Here is a 20,841-nt window from a genome sequence, read left to right as displayed (position 1 = left end):
TTAATATTTTTGGCTTTGGTATTTATATAAAATTTCTTGGGGTCCAAATCAAAACTTTATACTTAATAAACCTATGACAGGTTGTCAAAAATTCTGTATATTAAATCAAATAGATTTGTAATTCAATTTATACAAATCTGCAATATTTTTGTGTTTAAAAAATATGAGCAGCACTGCAACAACACATCTGTACTCTTCAACAACTTTTTCAATACTGGCTGATATGCAATGCAAAATCTCTTTATATACCCTAAGCACGGACCGCATTGAAAACATCTGAAACAATAAGCCAATCAGAATTTAACACGTCATCACATTATGTCATAAGCAACCAATCAGAAAACAACACGTGTCTAATGCATAATATTGGGTAATAATTTGTTGCAAAACATAATGCGACAGAAATAAAGCAGAAATAGGCCACAAGTGGACCGGAAGTAAATATATGTGTGTGTGTGTGTGGGTGTGTGTGGGTGTGTGTGGGTGGGTGTGGGTGTATGTGGGTGGGTGTGGGTGGGTGTGGGTGTGTATGTAGGTGGGTGTGGTCAAGGTCAAGGTCAAGGTCAAGGTCAAGGTCACGGTCAAGGTCAAGGTCAAGGTCAGGGTCAAGGTCATGGTCAAGGTCAAAGTCAAGGTCAATGTGTGTGTGTGTGTGTGTGTGTGTTAATACGTTGGCGTAGTTTTAGGTGTGGCCAAAAAAAATATCAAGAGGAGCATATTTTTGACAGGTTTATGGACAACAATCTCACAGAAGTGCCTTTTATAAGTGTAGGCAAATCAATCTGAGGGGGGTCATACTTTCTCAGGAACTTCCCGAGGGCATTTTTACAAAAATCTTGGATTAGACGGGGTTCCACACTTGAGCAAAAAGCTCATATGGGCATGTTGAGCTAGTTTTAAGTGTAGGCAAATCTGCATGAAGGGGGTTCATACTTTCTGGCACTGGTTATATTGTATTTTACACTACTGTGCACCGTGTTTTGGGACAGGAAGGGCATTTTGCTCATTGACTTCCTCCCCAGAGGTGAAACGGTGAACGCTGACCATTACTGTGAAACACTAAGGAAATTGCGACGTGCCTATAAAAACAAGAGGCGTAGCATGCTTACTGCAGGTGTTGTGCTCCTCCATGACAATGCTCGTCCACATACGGCTCGGCGCACAGCAGCTGTTTTGACGGAATTTGACTGGGAGTTATTTGATCATCCACCTTACAGTCCTGATCTGGCTCCCAGCGATTTGCACGTTTTCTTGCACCTCAAGAAATTCCTGTCCTCCGGTGAGCGTTTTGGCAACGACGAAGAGCTGCAGACGTCTGTCACACGCTGGTTCCATTCACAGGCGGCAGAGTTCAACGACAGTGGGATCCAAAAGTTGATACCACGATACGACAAGTGTCTCAATTATGGTGGTTGCTATGTTGAAAAATAGCTGAACCTTTGCTGTACCTGTTGCCAATAAATTGTTTCCTGAAACTGTGTTGTTGTTTTTTTTTTAAAAAAAATGGGGAAACTTACTTTCTGGATGCGCCTCGTATAACCGGAAAATATACTCCAAGGCTGATATGCGACACACATTTGTACATTAACGAAGTAACTTGCATTACACTAATCTTAGATCTTGCTCTCTTTGACAGAAATGTACTACAAAGAAATAATGTAACATCCATTGGTTTATATTGAGTACAAGGGTACAAAATTATTCACAATGTACTGTATTTGTGAAAAACCAAAATTGAAGAAAGTTGCAAAAATTTCAATGATGGGTGTAATATTCACTCATAAAATATTTACCATCGTGCACACAACGCTATGTAACTCGAATTGAAGATGTAAGTGAATTTCATTTCCAATAGGGTGAAAGTTAGTACGCGATCTTCGAGATGCACATTTCCGACAACGTTTTTCACAATAATGTGAACATACAAATCACAATCAACATCGGTTTGTGTTAAATAAATGAATTTGTTAGTAATTATATATCCGACTTACATAAAATGTACATAACAAATCAGTTAGGCTCACTACGTACTTCGCACTAGTTGAACACATTTTCAAGATATTGATGACTTTTCTTGTGGTACTGTCGGTTAGGTTACGTTTTAGATTTTGAACTTCTTTATTTAGTTAAAGCAGGTTGATAGAGGTTGTTTGTAATCTTTAATTTATTTGCTTCATTATGCGGACGTGTGTTTCTCCTTTGTAAACGATCGAATATGTTTTCCAACAACGAAACATTGCTAGCAGTTTCTGTACCTACGGCTATTTTTCTTTTTTTCGGCGACATAGTATTTAGCTTATTTAAGGAACGTTTCCTTATTTCACACCTTTCGTAGCGTACATCTCCACAGTCTTTATCAGCACATCCTAAAAATGATTCATGTTTTGAAGAGGAAGGTTCAGGAGAATTTGCTACACCACATTCTCTATTATTTTGCACTGAAGTAAAATGGTGTAATTTTAGTGATGGCACTGCAGTTGGCTTCAGTACTTTCTTTGTTGTCAAACACAGAAGTTCTGCTCTTAGATCTCGCACGTAGTCTTCTTTACAAAAATGGGCACTGCACACTCTCGCATTTTTAATATTAATATTATGTTCTCGATCACAAGCACGAATCCACTGTTTACTTACACGAATTATCAGCTGGAAATCTATGATATTTTATATCACTTCCTTTACTTTTTTGGTTATAATTCTCACAGCTGGTTACTGCACAATTAGGCATGATTATAGGTGGAATGAACAAAACAATCTCATTTCAAGAGAAATAATACAATAAAAATATATCGAATGCGACAAAACCAATAACCTGCTTGTTCCGATTTGTGCGACGTGTTAGTAGCTAAATGTACCCCGCACCAAACTTACTGCACATAGCAACGAGCACCGTCAAACCCGATCCTCCCAGATGACGTAATGCATACGTACTTCACATAGCAACGAGCACCCCCTGATGAAGAACGTAGTTTCGTTGTAATGTAAAGTGTTATGTTGTTTTGTGAGTTTCTTAATAAATTCAGTTAATTTTGTACTATATGTGTTTTCCATCGCACAACAACTACCAAAAAAAATAGAGATCAGAAATAAAAATGCGAGTGGGCATTTACGACACGTAAACGGATAAACCACGTGGCTGTACATTTTGTAGCGTATAATATTTTAAAAAATTTCGATCAAACAAACTACTTGTGCGATCAGCTCCAAAAGACGCGTGCCAATTAAAGAAAAAAATACTGTCGGTATTATTTTTGGCATATTAATTTACTACCAGTATTCCATACCGGCTCATACTGGCCCAATTCGATCTCTGAGAAAACGTAAGAGAGAAACGTATACAAACGAACAATAGTTATGACGTCACATTTGTATAAATATCCTAACTGACTAATGAAACAACCCCTATGTCTTAAACCAGCTACACAAAATATAAGTATGTTCGTCAGTGTTTGACATTCCAACCCGCAGTCTTTACGAACTGCTCCGAGGTAGTGGCTACGGCATACAACCCTTGTTGGCTTCACAAATGGCAGTTGAGAAATAGCCTCCAGTGTATTTAGAACTGGCGCGTGTACTGGCATCAGTTTTCCCTTGAAGGAAATTTTCCACTAGGAAAGAATGGACGGATCTAAATCCTTGAGCACAAAATGTGGAAATTGAAACTCAGTGACTATTCCATCATGGCAGACAAATGCTGATCCATTTTCTGCCTCTCGGATCATCTTTAACACGGCATCTGCTACAAGCGCTGGGCTGAAAGAAAACCAACACATTTGAAAAAATATATACAATATATACTGAATCACCCTGTACGTATGCATACAGGGTGATCCAGTAAAAGCGTGCAACAATGAAACAGGAAGTATGTGATGCACCACTGAAGAATTTCAGATAGAGAACCCAGGGTCGGAGAAAATATCGTAACGAGATATGCGCTGAAACATGCCGAGTTCCAGCATATACTGTCGTCCATAAGAATGACAAATAAGTGACATGTATGAACACTGCTGATGTACAATGAGTAGCGACATTTATTGCCATAGATGTAGGCTTCTGAGTTGCATGTTTGACGTTTGGAAACTAGTTTCAAGGCCTTGACAAACAATTATGCACGTCACAACAGTTGTTCAAAATGACGACGACCAATCAGAATGCAAGCATGACCCTTTAAAATACCCTTGGCTTGTTACGAATTATCACAAGCGGCAAGAATCCTGGCAACGAATTCCATATTACTGTCCATTGGAGTCTCATAAACAAGTTATTTGAGATATCTCAAAACGGAAAATCGAGTTGATTCAGGTCGTGTGACCTCTCAGGCCAGGGGATTAAAACCTCTCCATCCAATCCAGCGAACAGAAAATGTAACATCCGGATGGTTCCGGACAGTGAGCATGTTTCTCGGCATGCTGGTTTCTAAGACCCTAGGCTCTTATCGCAATATTTCGTATTTAATTTTTGCACCCTTTCACTGAGCACGCAAGGAATGTCAGTATTAGGATCTGTAATCCCAGGATCCCGCTTCCTTTCCATAGACAGCGACCTGATTTCCCTGTGTAAGCTCGCCCAGTTGACATTGTGCATTATATTTAGTTTCTGACAGCTTTTATGTGATTTTCTGGTTTGGCTAGTGGTAGCATGTTTCTTAGCTACATTCTTCCTCTTGGTGTTACTTACTATCTTCAATAATGTGCATAAAATCGTACTCCCATTTTTCCTTCCTGGATATTAGATATAATTCACATTATCGAAAAAGCAGAAGTGGTTCAAAATTCCAACGTTGGACATCATTCAACAGTACACGCCAAAACTCGACTGATTACTACTAATACTACAGTACTACGGTAGTAACCTTACCAATACAGAACAACAGCAACTGCATACAAGAACTGACTGAAAGGGCACCATATGCATACTATATCTGGTACTTTAGTATTATACGTACTACCTCATTTCAGACCGTCTGTTTTCTGGGAAAGCAAAGGAAACCTAACCTAACCTAACCGAATGACTCATGTTTGCGAGGGGAATATAATTTAACTTAAACAAATGAGGTAGTCCGTATAATACTAAAGTACCCCATATCTCCACGGGTTGTCCAAAAAGCAGAATTGGTTCAAAATTCCAACTTAGGACATCATTCAACAGTAAGAAGACGCTAAGAAACATACTACCACTCGCCAAACCATAAAACCACATAAAAGCTATCAGAAACTGTAAATAAAACGCACAATGTGAATATGGGGGAACTTTCATAGGAAAATCAGGTTGTTGTATATGGAATAGCATAAATTAACACAAGCAGCACACGCACACATGCGTGGAATAAATCAAATCAAATTCAGTGGAACAACATAACAGTACTACACAAAAAACATTGAAAATTCAGGAATTGTTTTATAAGTGGCCTTCGTAGTAGGAACCCAACCCAGTGTAGAATTCAAGCAAACACAATTCTTTCTCCTCAAAAACTAGAACTAGTAGCATATTTTGAGCAAAACGTAGAGCAGTGTTCAAATGTTTCTTGGAGTAGTTGCTTGGAGCACCTAAAATCACAAAGGCAAGAAGAAATTTGTTCACCTCAAGGCGAGAGAAGAGTGTTAGAATATGTATAGTTAAGAAAGCAGTAGACAATGTTTAATGTCTAATTAACATTGCATGATTTACTACAATTTGTTTTGTACTTTTCTAAAAAGGGAAGAAGGTACAATGTTGTATTTTTAATAAAAATATTATTGCATATTGAGTAATGCCAAGACTGTCAACCCTTTGCAGAACTTAATTTTCCTTATTTTGCAACCGCCTGGAGTTTCAAAATAGAAGAAGGAAAGAGGATGGGTAAATAAATTATTTGTGAGCAAAAGATCTTGATTCCAATCCATGCAGTCCGTAGTCCAGAAATCCAGGAATTAGAGTCATTAGTTCCGAAATCTCAGAATTACTGAATATATCTATTCCAGATTGCATTCCCCAGTTAGTAAGTATGTAAACCAATTATACCGTTGACATTTCAGATTAGGTAAATAGCTCTAACCGGAGTCACCGTCAGGGAGCAGTCACTACAGTTCGAGAGTCGGCAAGCCTTAGGAATTTGATTTTGATTTTGATTTTAAAATTTTGGAAGCGTCAGCACTAAGGCTATTTTGCACCCTTCACACTGTACGGGGTCCAGCCCCTTACCATTACACATAACAACTCTAACGTTGCTGAAATAAAATCATAAAATATTAAAATGTTCTGACTTTCGTTAAAAGCCGAGGTTGCAAAGAACACCCAGCACAAACAAGGACCAAGCACAGGACAACATAAACAAAATTATACTGGCCATGGGGCTAGTTGCCAGAGCCTCGTTAGTCTTCAGTCCAGGGTGTACTAACGTGGAAGTGAGGTTGACATTTGGGTGTACTACGTGGAAGGTCACCCCTTACACCCCCCTTAGGAATAGAGAAGAAAGTAGTGCATGAGTAAAATTGAGTAGAACATCTCAGAGATATTCTCATTACACACAATAAGAAAGTTTTGTACATACTGGAACCTACAGAAAGACATTGGAAATCCATTCATACTTTTCCTATTTTGTGAGACATTTGCACTGAAGTCCATAGACTAACAACTGAGTGTGTGTGTGTCTCTAGGTAACATCAAGCCTAAGATAAACGTTAGTGCTCTCACTTACCTCTGTCCAAAACCGCGGAACTTCAACATACTCCTAATCGACATCTTGGAAATGATTCTGGCCATATTTCTGACTTTCATTATGTTGGTTGCAGTTTGTGCTGGACACAGGGCGACCACACGAACTCTTGTTCTATCAAAATAACTTTCCGTCTGCAATGAGAGAACAAATGAAAACAGGTTGGCATTTTGCATAAAGATTCTACATACGAGGTTTGTTCAAAAAGTATCCGACTTTTATTAATAAAAAAGATGTATTCAGATACCACAATCTTACAATAATCTTCTTCAAAGTAGTCCACTTGGGCTGCCAAACACTCCTCCCAGCGGTTATCCCACTGTTGGAAGCAGCACTGGAACGCCTCTTTTGGGATTGTGCGCAGCTGGTCCGTCGCATTTTGAATGATGTCTTCTCTGGACTGAAATCTGGTTCCTTTCAGGGGCATTTTCAGCTTGGGGAAAAGCCAGAATTCACACGGAGCCATGTCGGGAGAGTATGGAGCCTGGCGAAGCACAGGTGTGCTGTGTTTGGCCAGGAAAGTCTGTATCTCCAAGCGGAGTTTCTATTGCTTGATCGTTAGCAGCTTCGGCACCACCTTCGCTGAGATTCTCCCGAGGCCAAAATCATTAGTCAAAATGGAATGAACGGATCCAATGCTGATGCCCACCTCGTTCGAAAGTTCTATGATCGTGATTCGACGATCCTGCATCACCAGACTGTTCACTTGGTCAATGACGATCTCATTTCTGGATGTTGAGGGTTTAACAGAACGTGCTTCACTCTCCACTGACGTGCGGCCATCTTAGATGCGGTTGTACCACTCCTTTATCTGTGTGGTGCCCACTGCTTCGTCCCCGAAGGTCTGTCGAATCTTGCGGATCGTTTCCACTTGGGATTCTCCAAGTTTGACACAAAATGTAATGCAGTAGCGTTGTTCAAGTTTTTCAGTCATTTTGTCAAAAACGAAATTCCGACGCCAATCACTTACACCATCTAACTGCTTCGACAGGCTCGAAAAAACAAACATAAATGTGCATTAGGATCACCTACATATGTGCATCAAACTACGCCTCCCTAACTACATTTGTTTACGCCAAACAAATTAACGTCGGATACTTTTTGAACAAACCTCGTATAAATAATGCATAGCTATAACTTAATTACGGACTACTTAATTAACACAGCCCTACACTTGGATTTAAATGTAGATAAGCTAAAATATTTGGAGAGCATTACATAATGCACGTACCTATAGTTTATATACAAGGGGAGGCCACAAAGTTATTACCCTCACCATGATGTATATGTGCTAGGCCACGGAAATATTACACAATTGTAGGCTGGTATCTCAATAACAATAACGCCAATTTTTATCATTACGCGTTCTGTTGAACTGGAGTTAGAGCAACGAGAGTAGGAGACGGAAGCATGTTGAACAAAATTGAGTATCGAGCTGCGATTAGGTTCCCGTATCTGCAAGAAAAATCTGGACATAGAAAGTATGATAGCTGTGTATAGTAGAGTAAATGGTACCTTCTAGGGGGGGAGGGGTGTCATGACATTCCCGAGCTAGTATTATTGATGTGACATTCTTAACAGGGCAATGCCTCGATGTTCACACACAGCTGTAAGTGCATCAATCTCTACACACACGCACACACTCAGGAATGTTTGGAATGCAAAGAATTTTAGTAACAAGACTACTAATAGGAAATTTCCTTTAGCCAACCAATCAGCACAAGTCACATGACATTCCCGAGCCAGTATTATTGATGTGACATTCTTAACAGGTCAATGCTCACACGCACCCGTAAGTGCATCAATCTCTACACACACGCGCACACACTCAGGAATGTTTGGAATGCAAAGAATTCTCGTGGCAAAACTATTGATTTGTCCGAGTAAAAACTAGGTTACATGAGAATTCTTTCCAACATTCCCGTAATATTTAATTCGCTTAGAAAAATCTGCAATAGAAGAAGGATTTTGAAATTCAACCCTATTCAAAACAAATAAATAACATTTTTTAAAAAAATAGTTATTTATTTACACTTAGAATTTTTAAAAAAGTGAAATTTTAAAAAATAAGAGGAAATTATTTAAATCTTACGATTTTACTCTATAAAAATTGAATGTTGAACTCTTGCGTGAAACAAATTTTCACTTTCTTACACTTAGAAAAACAGCTAAATTTTTATTTTTGATGAAATTACACTTGAAGAGATCACTTTAAAATGGTTAGATTTTGGGGGGTGGCCTAGAAGGTACCATTTACTCTACTGTGTATGGTGAGCGATGTTCATCATATGCCACTGTGAAACAATGGAAGAGACAATTCAAATGCTGGCGCACAAGTCTAAAGGTTGACCCAAGAGTAGGACATCCATTCACAGCCATAAAACCAAGAATGGTGGCCCAAGTGGATAGCTCGTGCCTCAAGATCGACGTGTGGTGGTTAATTTCTTGGTGAGGGAGGTGAACATTAGTGAGGGGTCAGTATCAATATATTGCATGACATCTTGCATATACAGTGGAACCCAGTTTTTATGTTTTTTAAGGATTTTACATTTTCTTTGCTTTATACATTCAATCTTGATGGTCCCAACATAGCAAAATGTTATAAAAACTTTCCTCGATTTTACATTTTGACGCATTTTAAATTTTTTCGGCTTGGTCCCCTGAAAAACGTAAAATAGAGGTTTCACTGTAAGTCGTATCTATTAGAGACCATTAAGACAGACAACTTTTCTAAATCAATTTTTCTCTTTGACGCCTCGTTTCGACTCTACGAGTCCTCGAAAAGAGAAATGTTTTCCTGAACATACGTAGTGCAGTCTCAAAATTGTTACTAATGAATAAACTTTTAAATTACCATAAACCAAATACATGAATTACCTAAGGGTCCAGGCTTGGTACATTCCAAGAGGTCGTATAGGAAAGTAAATTTAGTTTAGGTTCATATTTCAGATATCCAAGTCACAAACGAAGGCGATAGTCTCGGACAATAAGGCCCGTTTTAAACGAAAACATTTTTCTTAACATTTATGCCATGACCTTAATGCCATCGTGTAAAGTGTCATTTCAGATGTCATGGTATATTTCATTGCATTTCTCAAGGATAGAATTGGTCCTATTTCCGTAGCAGTTTTCGTAGTGTAACCAATAAGAAGCGAGTTCTAGATGTAATGGCGGCCGCGTGAGATGTAAACAACGCATCACTTCACATTTTTGAAAGCCGATAACTATTCAACCGAGTGGAATAACGTTTCATATAAAAAGGTTTTAGGTACAAAGCAATGGCACTTCTTAAGAGGGAGGTGGAGTTTGGCGAAGGTCGCCGTGGAAAGTGCTTAAATTTAACATGGGCTTTTTTGCATTTTGTTGAATATAACGTTTTAGGACAAAAATTTGCCGGAAAACACGCAGTAGATGTGAACTTACTTTATGAAACTTTGAGTACATGACACATTTATGCAATTTCAGTCCGATAAATGTGCACAAATTCCATTATTGTTTTTCAATTTCCCATAAGGAAATACGTAAATAAGCACAGAATGGTTATAGGATTTGTGGGTAGCACCAACAAAAATGGCCATTATGATGCATACTAACGTAATGCTCAATCCTTTTATGACTAAGCTAGGGAGGGCTTTTCTTTTAAAAATCACTTGCACAGCCCAAAATGATTGTTTAAAAATGTCATGTATTATCGACGGCGAAAGATACGGCCGCTTCAGCCGAATTTCATTCATCATAGTTCGACACTTGGCCACTAGATGCCTCTGTTGCAAAATTGACCCAGGCTGACGGTGAGGGCTAGTACGCGCGGGTGTTTGAATCCTCTGCACAGCTGGGTTCCGTCCCCTCGTCAGAAGGTCCCGTAGCTGTCACAGCTTGATTTATTGCCTCTTCCCAGGCAAGAAACCAAGAAAGCAGGAAGGCCATGAGTTTGTGTATGTTTGATTGTAGAGAAGCAGAGCATATTTACCATGAATTGGAACCAGTGACACAGTAACTTTATCTCGATCTTACCGCGAAGGACGTATTTAGGGGGGTCCAGGTGTCCCAACGTCCCCCCGAAAGACTTACCAAGTTAAAAAAAATTAAATAATGAGATCATAAAACTTCAATTAAGTAATGAAAATAAGGTGGTTGTTTAATCGCAAATTGTTTATTTCCGCAAAAATATTGGAAAGTAATACGACTTTGAATGACAGTACCAAAGAAGATTTATGCAAGAATTATTACTACTTATAATAACATGCAAAATATTACCAGGAATTTTACTTTCGTCAACTGATTCTAACATCATTTTTTCATACTCAATAAATATTATATTCTTTATCTATTTGACATTAATTTCCTTGCCAGGGCAGTTTCTATTTTTTTTAAATTTTGCCGACCTTAACTACACGTAAGCTAGATAATGAATACGTGATGTTATACTGTATCACTGTTGTTATACCGCCTTCTTACCTATTCATCTTATAAAAATATATTAATTAATTTAATATAATTATACTTATTTTAATTTAACATTATTAATATTATTATTTTGAGACATTACGTTAGGACGCCGCTCCGAAATATATATCTAGATACGTGCCTCGTGTTCGATTTGAATAAAATGTAGAAAAGGCGGGGAGGGTGGTGACGCTTCTTCTTTTTACATTTCGATAGTTTTACCTCACATGTAGTACTTTGTGAGTCAACGGTGGGACGCGCGCAGGTTCGAGTCTCGTGGATGAGCGTGACAACTTTTCTCCTGATATTTCGGCCAGTCAAACTCGCGGGCCGCATGTGAGCCCCAGCATTCGTTAATGCGGCCCGCCTTGGCCCCACTTAACACTTCATGCTTGAAATTATCTATAGGATACATTTGTAGTTATCCCGTTTTCTCTTTTCTCGTGATACAAGACCAGACTCATCCAAACTTCAACACATTGACCAATTTTCCCTACACAGGTATACATTCCCTTATAGAGTAGGTGTTGTGTCAACTAAGCAAGCTGATTGACAGGTTACTTCTGAAGTACGAAAATATCTTGCCAGCTGGGGGAGGGCAGCGTGCATACTTTCTGTCGCCTATGAGTCTGTTTCTTGATTTTTAAGGATTTACCTGGAAGAAAAGTCAGTTTCTGTAAAAGTTTCAGAGAACCATATCGCTGCCCAAACTTCGTGGGAGTAAGAAAAGGACTATAGAAGAGGAATGCATGAGGTTGGCATGAAAGTAGTTTCCTGGCCCGATGCGATACAGAGACACCTAGCGACATATCAGAGGACTAGGAATTCTTTTCGGCTGTCCTAAGCCTGAGGCCAGAGAACCTTCCTTCCTTCACCATCCCCTCCCCTCCGCGTGACTCGCGCAGGGAGGTTTCCAGGAAAAGGACACCCACCTGTTTCTTTTAATTCTGGTTTCGGAGGCTAAAATTTCTCCACTGGCAAAGCAATTCGCATTTCTCTGCTTGCTGGCTGATTCTTGCATGGAGCGAGACGAGTGGCAGGCTCCAGAGACAGAACATTCATGACTAAAGTTTTAATTGAATAAATTTGGTTGATTACAGTGGCTACTATAATTATGTTGAATTTTCTTGTTGAGGTTGGAATTTTATCAATTGAGAGTAAAGAAGGCGGTAGAGAATATCAGTTGAAAGAAAGTATTTTCCTTTGAAGGGGGTGTTTTTTTATATAAAATCAATATAATAATAATAATAATAATAAGGCAAGAATTAGTAACAATTATTATTTCAACTATTAACGAATCGAGTCCCTATTAGAGATGTGCAGAAGCGAAACTACCTGGAATTTAAAAAGGGGAAACGTAGACATGCGTAATAACATATGGAAAAACTGAAAAGGAGAAAGACGGACAAAACAATGTAACAAAATGTACAGTAGTAACAAAGATGTCAGGAAACAATAGTATAATATTGAACATACACTTAGACGAAGTAGTTTTCTTTGTTATGATCTGAATTAAGTCCCTTTGCACAGTTCTCATCGTTGGAGTTCACAGCAGCTTTAATCGGCCAAGATTGATTGATTTTGTTTATTTTACTTCGCCTTTCTGCCACTCTTGGCTAATGATGATATGATGTAATCGATGAAGAGACTCTCACGAAGGACACGTATGCCCAGACCGGATTCGAACCCGGGACCACTGGCGTCGTAGCGAAATGAGATAAATACTCCGCCACGGGGCCGGCTAATCGGCCAAGGGTGGGGACAAACTCTCAGTGATGATGGGAATCCCCTGTGGAAACATATGACCAGTTCCTGCATCACATTAGTTGCTCTCTCCTATTGTGATTTTTCCCAATGTTAATTGATTGCTTGCCAAGTGAAATATAGTCCAACTAATTATAGTATGATGAAGTCTTGAAACCTGTTTCCAACTTCATCACGTAGTATTTTTACTTTGGACAAATTATAACTTTATTAAAAAGTTTTAATATAACGGAAGACTGTAACTTTGCAAAATGGCCTCCACTTCCTTCAAAATATCAGCTCTTGTGTCACGGGGAGGAATCATTCAAGTAGTTTTACTGTCATATCGAGATAAGAATCGCATCCACGAGTGAAGGGAGCAAACCGAGCTAGCTCACAGACGTCCGTAATTTCGCATATTGTGAGCGAAAAGGCAACAACACGAACAATTTTCGCTTTCAATTGTTCGTTGACTAAGTAATAAATCCTCTCCTCTGATTTTTTTATTAGCGTTCCTTTTCTGCAACGTTTGGCTAATGGCGACGATGAGGATGAGTAATGATATGATGAAATTGATGAAGGGACACATACAAAGAAAACCCATGCTCAGGCCAGGATTCGAACCCGCAACCTCTGGTGTCGCGACGGGTTGTGCTAACCACTCCGCCACAGATTATGGCAAATTTATTTCGTGATAAAGAAATATTTCTGAATGAATTTACTTTATCAGGGTACAAAATTTCTACGCTTTTCAGTATTCACTTCACAACAAAAGTAAGCATTTCACTTGAAAAATCTGCATTCCTCTTCTATAGTCCTTTTCTTACTCCCACGAAGTTTGGGCAGCGATATGGTTCTCTGAAACTTTTACAGAAACTGGCTTTTCTTCCAGGTAAATCCTTAAAAATCAAGAAACAGACTCATAGGCGACAGAAAGTATGCACGCTGCCCTCCCCCAGCTGGCAAGATATTTTCGTACTTCAGAAGTAACCTGTCAATCAGCTTGCTTAGTTGACACAACACCTACTCTATAAGGGAATGTATACCTGTGTAGGGAAAATTGGTCAATGTGTTGAAGTTTGGATGAGTCTGGTCTTGTATCACGAGAAAAGAGAAAACGGGATAACTACAAATGTATAGATAATTTCAAGCATGAAGTGTTAAGTGGGGCCAAGGCGGGCCGCATTAACGAATGCTGGGGCTCACATGCGGCCCGCGAGTTTGACTGGCCGAAATATCAGGAGAAAAGTTGTCACGCTCATCCACGAGACTCGAACCTGCGCGCGTCCCACCGTTGACTCACAAAGTACTACATGTGAGGTAAAACTATCGAAATGTAAAAAGAAGAAGCGTCACCACCCTCCCCGCCTTTTCTACATTTTATTCAAATCGAACACGAGGCACGTATCTAGATATATATTTCGGAGCGGCGTCCTAACGTAATGTCTCAAAATAATAATATTAATAATGTTAAATTAAAATAAGTATAATTATATTAAATTAATTAATATATTTTTATAAGATGAATAGGTAAGAAGGCGGTATAACAACAGTGATACAGTATAACATCACGTATTCATTATCTAGCTTACGTGTAGTTAAGGTCGGCAAAATTTAAAAAAAATAGAAACTGCCCTGGCAAGGAAATTAATGTCAAATAGATAAAGAATATAATATTTATTGAGTATGAAAAAATGATGTTAGAATCAGTTGACGAAAGTAAAATTCCTGGTAATATTTTGCATGTTATTATAAGTAGTAATAATTCTTGCATAAATCTTCTTTGGTACTGTCATTCAAAGTCGTATTACTTTCCAATATTTTTGCGGAAATAAACAATTTGCGATTAAACAACCACCTTATTTTCATTACTTAATTGAAGTTTTATGATCTCATTATTTAATTTTTTTTAACTTGGTAAGTCTTTCGGGGGGACGTTGGGACACCTGGACCCCCCTAAATACGTCCTTCGCGGTAAGATCGAGATAAAGTTACTGTGTCACTGGTTCCAATTCATGGTAAATATGCTCTGCTTCTCTACAATCAAACATACACAAACTCATGGCCTTCCTGCTTTCTTGGTTTCTTGCCTGGGAAGAGGCAATAAATCAAGCTGTGACAGCTACGGGACCTTCTGACGAGGGGACGGAACCCAGCTGTGCAGAGGATTCAAACACCCGCGCGTACTAGCCCTCACCGTCAGCCTGGGTCAATTTTGCAACAGAGGCATCTAGTGGCCAAGTGTCGAACTATGATGAATGAAATTCGGCTGAAGCGGCCGTATCTTTCGCCGTCGATAATACATGACATTTTTAAACAATCATTTTGGGCTGTGCAAGTGATTTTTAAAAGAAAAGCCCTCCCTAGCTTAGTCATAAAAGGATTGAGCATTACGTTAGTATGCATCATAATGGCCATTTTTGTTGGTGCTACCCACAAATCCTATAACCATTCTGTGCTTATTTACGTATTTCCTTATGGGAAATTGAAAAACAATAATGGAATTTGTGCACATTTATCGGACTGAAATTGCATAAATGTGTCATGTACTCAAAGTTTCATAAAGTAAGTTCACATCTACTGCGTGTTTTCCGGCAAATTTTTGTCCTAAAACGTTATATTCAACAAAATGCAAAAAAGCCCATGTTAAATTTAAGCACTTTCCACGGCGACCTTCGCCAAACTCCACCTCCCTCTTAAATACATACCTTATAGAGTATGCAGTGAATGTATGGAAGAATACAATGTATTTTAGTTTTTCAATTGTAAACAGGTAAACACTGTTCACTCACAATACATGGTGTAACTCGACTAATACAATGTAATCGAAATGTTACATAAAATACTTCCGTGTAAAGTACTGCCTGCAATAAGATTTTTGGAAGCATTTACATAGCATTTATGCTAGCAAAAATGTTAAAAGAAATGCTACCGTATAAAGCGGGTCCAAGTTTCTGTCTCGTCTCGTTATCATCCCTTTCTGAATATAGACACATTTTTGTGTTTGCACATGTTTGTAGCAAATCATGAAATCCCTCAAATCAAGGTATTACTAAATTTTGATTTTTGATTTGATTTTGATTTTAAAATTTTGGGTGCGTCAGCACTAAGGCTATTTTGCACCCGTCACACTATACGGGGTCCGGCCCCTTACCATTACACATAACAACTCTAACGTTGCTTAAATAAAATCATCAAATATTAAAATGTTCTGACTTTCGTTAAAAGCCGAGGCTGCAATGAACACTCAGCACAAATAAGGACAAAACACAGGACAACACAAACAAAATTATACTGGCCATGGGGCCAGTCGCCAGAGCCTCGTTAGTCTTCAGTCCAGGGTGCACTAACGTGGAAGTGAGGTTGACATTTGGGTGTACTACGAGGAAAATCACCCCTTACACCCCTCAAGGTATTACTCATGCACTAAGTCTAACATTAAGTAAATACTCACTCCAAATGATCTGGTAAGGCCGATAACAGCGTGTTTTGTGACTGTGTAGAGTGGAATTAGGGGGAACGGCATGAACGCAGCCACGGAAGCTGTGTTGACGATCACACCTCCTGTTCCTAGAGAGTCCTTCCCCAGGTACTTGAGTCCCAGCAACACTCCATTCGTTGTTCCTTTCTACGGAGGCAAATAACAAAAATCACAGTTTTCGAAACAAGTACATAATTATAAATAATAATTGACTGGTGAATCTACTGTCGGAAGCACGAAATGAGGCGTTTGGCTGGATTGGCGGTGTTGCCACATCTGCACAGTTGCAAACGTCGAAATACTGGATTTATTGAATCAATATTGTTTTCAGTTTGAAAAAATTGTATCTAAAAATTGTCTTGCTTGTTTTGGTCGCAATTTTCTTGTTTTCTGTAATGCATTGTTAATTACCAGAGAGAGAAGTTATAACTACTAAGTACTTCAGATTCAGATTTTGTCTTAAATGCATGAACACAATTGTTTGGAGGAAAAGGAGCGCGGCACATTTCAGAGACAATTTATTTATTCGTTATGGTGCCTGTATGTTGCTGCATTATATATGCATATATATATACACGTATATATATATATATATATATATATATATATATATATATATATTGATTGAATTGGTGTTTTAAGTCCACTTTATGCACAGTAAGGCTAATCGGGACTGGACCTACAGTTTAAAGTGGGATCCGAACCACTATGTGCCTCCACCGGGTATCGAACCCGGGACCCCTTGATTACAAGGCGACGACGCTACCACTGCGCCATCGGGGAGGCTCTATATATATATATCGTAAAGAAACTTAAAGAACCACTGCACTGCCTCTATAGTTTGTAAAGGACCTTACATAGGGGTTAGCTCATAAGCACTCGCTTATGCTGCATCCTTCATCTGATCTGCGGAGGTACCTAGATAAAACTTAATCTACACAACCTTTTAAATGAATGGCAACTCACACATTTTCAGGTAAAAATGACCTTTAGACTGCATTGGCAATGTTGGCGTATGAGAGAAGAGGATATTATCTGTCTCGTTCTCGAATATCAATAAGAGTTCCAAAGTTAACTCTCACACACACACTGTTGTTAGTCTCTTAAAACTGTATCTTAACTTCTCTGTACTTCTCTCCCGAACAACTTTTCGAAACAACATTAACTTTCCAAAATAAAGATCGACTGTCTTCCGTACTTAAAACCCGACTTTCTTTCAAAATCCCCAACCGACTGTCTTTCAAATTCACAACCGACTCCCTTTCCAAATAAAAACCAACTGTCCTGTTCAAGATTTAACTTGCATGCCCTAATCTAGGCTCCTCCTAATGAGAGGTACGCTACGATATGTATGTATGTGTGTATGTATATATATGCATATACCCATCAATGCAATGAAACTAAAACAGTGAGATAAAGTGAGGTTTCTCTTTTACAACTGAACTTTCATAAAGCCTTTGCCCCCCCCCCCAATCAGAGGGTCTGCGCACGCCTATGTTCAAGTCTTACTTCAGTTGATACCTTAAGTAAATTTGAGCTCTATAGAGTCTTTCCTATATAATTTACGTCGAACTTTTAATATTTATATTCGAATCTCCCTCGTTCTGCTTGAAAAATAACTTACGATATTGACGTCATACATCTTTTCCCAGGATATCTCGTCCAATATTCCTGCATTGTTGAATACGATATCCAGACAACCAAATTCGGAAATAGCTTTTTGGAAGCATTCTGTAAATATAAAAAAAATATATTTTTTATGTTCTGCTGTCTTCAATAACAATCACAGGAAGGGTTTAGCATAACATGATATTCCACACTAGGGGCGCAACCACAGGGGAACATTTCCCCCCAACCTTGCAGAGAAATTGATTCTACAGGAGCAAAGGGGGGCAAATATTGACAACCAAGGGCATCTGCAGGGGACACAGAGGGGCATTTGCCTTCACCATTTCAAATTATATGCAAATAAAAATACATTTCGTAACATTTTCTTGCTTCCTTCGTTCGCAATGACTGTTTTTTTTCCCCTTGGTCTTATCAAGTTCAGAAACCTAGCTATGTGGTGGCGGGAGTCGGCTCTGGGCGCCGACCGATCTAAATGATAGAGAACGTAAAAGAATGCCATGGCGCCCTCGTGAAATTATTTGCGTCATTTTAAATCAATATTGTTTTCAGTTTGAAAAAAATTGGATGTAAAAATTGTCTTCATTTCAGAAGCAATTTATATAATTTTTGCTGTTGGTTTATTATGAGGAGGATTAATTGATTATGTAATGTATATATATAATAGGGTATGTATGTATGTATATATTAAAGAAGCTTTGAATACATACACAATTTAATGTTAGCAAATACATATGCCATTTCTTATTTTGCGTCGATCCACGTTACACATGTGTAAAACGTATGTTGTACGTGAAAGATGTACATGTTATGTTAAAAAAAAATTATATTCGGAATGCATTTATCATGCATTTTCTGTCTTTCAGAAATACATTCCATTATTAATGTGAAATTGAACGTTTTGAAAGAAAATATTTCAAATCGTTTTTTCCGACACAAATGATTTAGCACCGAATTCTACACCTTTTGTACGTAATTTACAAGGATAATAATGTCTTTGATACTACTACTACCACTAATAATAGTAATAATAGTAATAATAACAATAACAGTATTATTATTATTATTATTGCTATTATTGTTGTTGTTGTTGTTGTTATTATTATTATTATTATTGGAATGTTTATCTTGGTACTTGCCCCCCGCAGACAAAAATTCGTGGTTGCGCCTTGTGCCACACATAAGAAGTGTAACAAACTGAAACATAGTGAAGTAACTTTTGACGTCAATAGATTTCCGGATTTCTTTTTCGTTCCCAATCAGAGAAGAAAACTGCACAACGTAAGGATTCATACGTTGATCCACAAATGAGATCCTTAGCTATCAACACTATTTGGTATGGACTACAGTAAGAGGTTCGGGCCTTCTAATGTTGCATGCAATGTTGCTAACAGCGGATAATTTCCGAATAGGACCGCATATTCTTCTAGCTCAGTGGTTCCCAAAGTGGGGCCGTGGCGGGCTTTACAGGGGGCCGCGAAATGTTCCAATATTTTCACTAAAATCACACTTATTCCAAATATGTGCTTATTTGGTACTTTTTACACAATTTTTTTTTCTGAGTTTTGAAATATGTATTTATTTTTTAACTTAAGGCAAGCAACGTAACTGAACGTGGAAAGTGTTAGATAGGCCTACATTCTGACTTGGGAGGCATGGGAAAAAAATCTTGAAACACTAAGGGTGCCGTGAAACGAAAAAGTTTGGAAACAATTGTCTAGCTTATAAGTAAACCTCGGATTTTAGGTTTATAACCTATTTTTTTCATTTACAGGTATAGAAGAAATTATAAGTTATGTAAGAGTTTTGCTAAAAAAACACAACAACTGATGAAGTTTTATAGTGCCTAAGAAAAATTATTTTGCTTCTTAGAACCTATTTTAGGATTATGCACGTAAATAAAGTCATTTTTAAGTTTTTTTTTATAGATTTTTCAGGTGTTTCAGGATTTTTATATCTCACAAAGGTATTTGCTTTGTCTGGTCACGAAACAATTCAATGACGAACGTGTTTGAAACGTACTCTCTGCCTATTTCCCTTCCTCCAAGTCCATGGTGATTTTTCACATCTCTAAACAAAGCAAAATGTCTGGTGCATCTGTCACTTGTACAATGCAAAGTGATCTGATCTGTGTTGTCTTGCTACCTTTCGCTTTCGCGTCACTTCTGTGCTTTGCGGCATTCACGCCTTGCAAACTAACATTTCATCATTGAAGTTTGCACCACTGACTATCTTCTTGTTGAAAGATTATTTTCATTATATAACATGATCCTCACAGACAAAATTGGGGAGTCTGACTGTGGATAACATGAAAATGATTGTTCCCTAACTATACGGTGAAGATTGGATTTTAATAGCAAATTTCCAATGGTAAGTTCTTCCATCGCCGTAGGGTTAGGCAACACACATAACTTTATGCAAGATAGTGCATATTTCAGGATATAGGTGTCGCATTTTCATTGCCGGTGACTATACCTAATAAGCATTTTTCAGGAATTTTGAACAATTTTACTTCGGGATTTTTCGAGCCCAACTTAAGATTTTTAGGACCTATTTTAGGATTTTTAGAACCTTTAGGGCTTTTCGAACCTATTTTAGGATTTTAGAGCCTATTTTAGAAGCCTAAAAGCACACTTTTTTAGAACCTAAAAATCCGAGGTCTACTTATAAGCTATGTGCTTATAAGCTTCAGTGTTCGTTAGTTCTTATTGTCTACATTTTTCCGTGCGTTTGGCACCAACTTTTAGCAGAGTTACTAGAACCCAAACATCGTCAAGAATAAGAAAAATGTAAATTAACGGGATTCTGAAAGGAAAAGGGGTAGTTCTTAAATTTCAACTAGCACATGTATCTT

The 20,841-nt window shown here is 38.2% G+C and overlaps 1 protein-coding gene across 1 annotated transcript in view; it reads right to left on the bottom strand.

Moving 5' to 3' along the window:
- Positions 1–3,572: 3,572 nt before the first annotated feature.
- The window catches only part of LOC146004773 (15-hydroxyprostaglandin dehydrogenase [NAD(+)]-like), a 44,721-nt gene continuing 27,452 nt past the window's right edge, over positions 3,573–20,841 (bottom strand). Inside the window, exons 4-7 of the mRNA XM_083143788.1 lie at positions 17,986–18,092; positions 16,335–16,508; positions 6,674–6,825; positions 3,573–3,750 (exon numbers count right to left, since the gene is read on the bottom strand). Coding sequence (XP_082999914.1) covers positions 3,606–3,750; positions 6,674–6,825; positions 16,335–16,508; positions 17,986–18,092 — 578 coding nt within the window. The 3' untranslated portion in view covers positions 3,573–3,605. The remainder of the gene's footprint in view (positions 3,751–6,673; positions 6,826–16,334; positions 16,509–17,985; positions 18,093–20,841) is intronic.

This window comes from Lepisma saccharinum, chromosome 22 (genome assembly GCF_977018435.1).
Source record: "Lepisma saccharinum chromosome 22, izLepSacc3.1, whole genome shotgun sequence".
Taxonomy (NCBI): Eukaryota; Metazoa; Arthropoda; class Insecta; order Zygentoma; family Lepismatidae; genus Lepisma; species Lepisma saccharinum.
The sequence above is the reverse complement of the archived record's forward strand: the minus strand, read 5'-3'. Positions and strand labels throughout refer to the sequence as shown.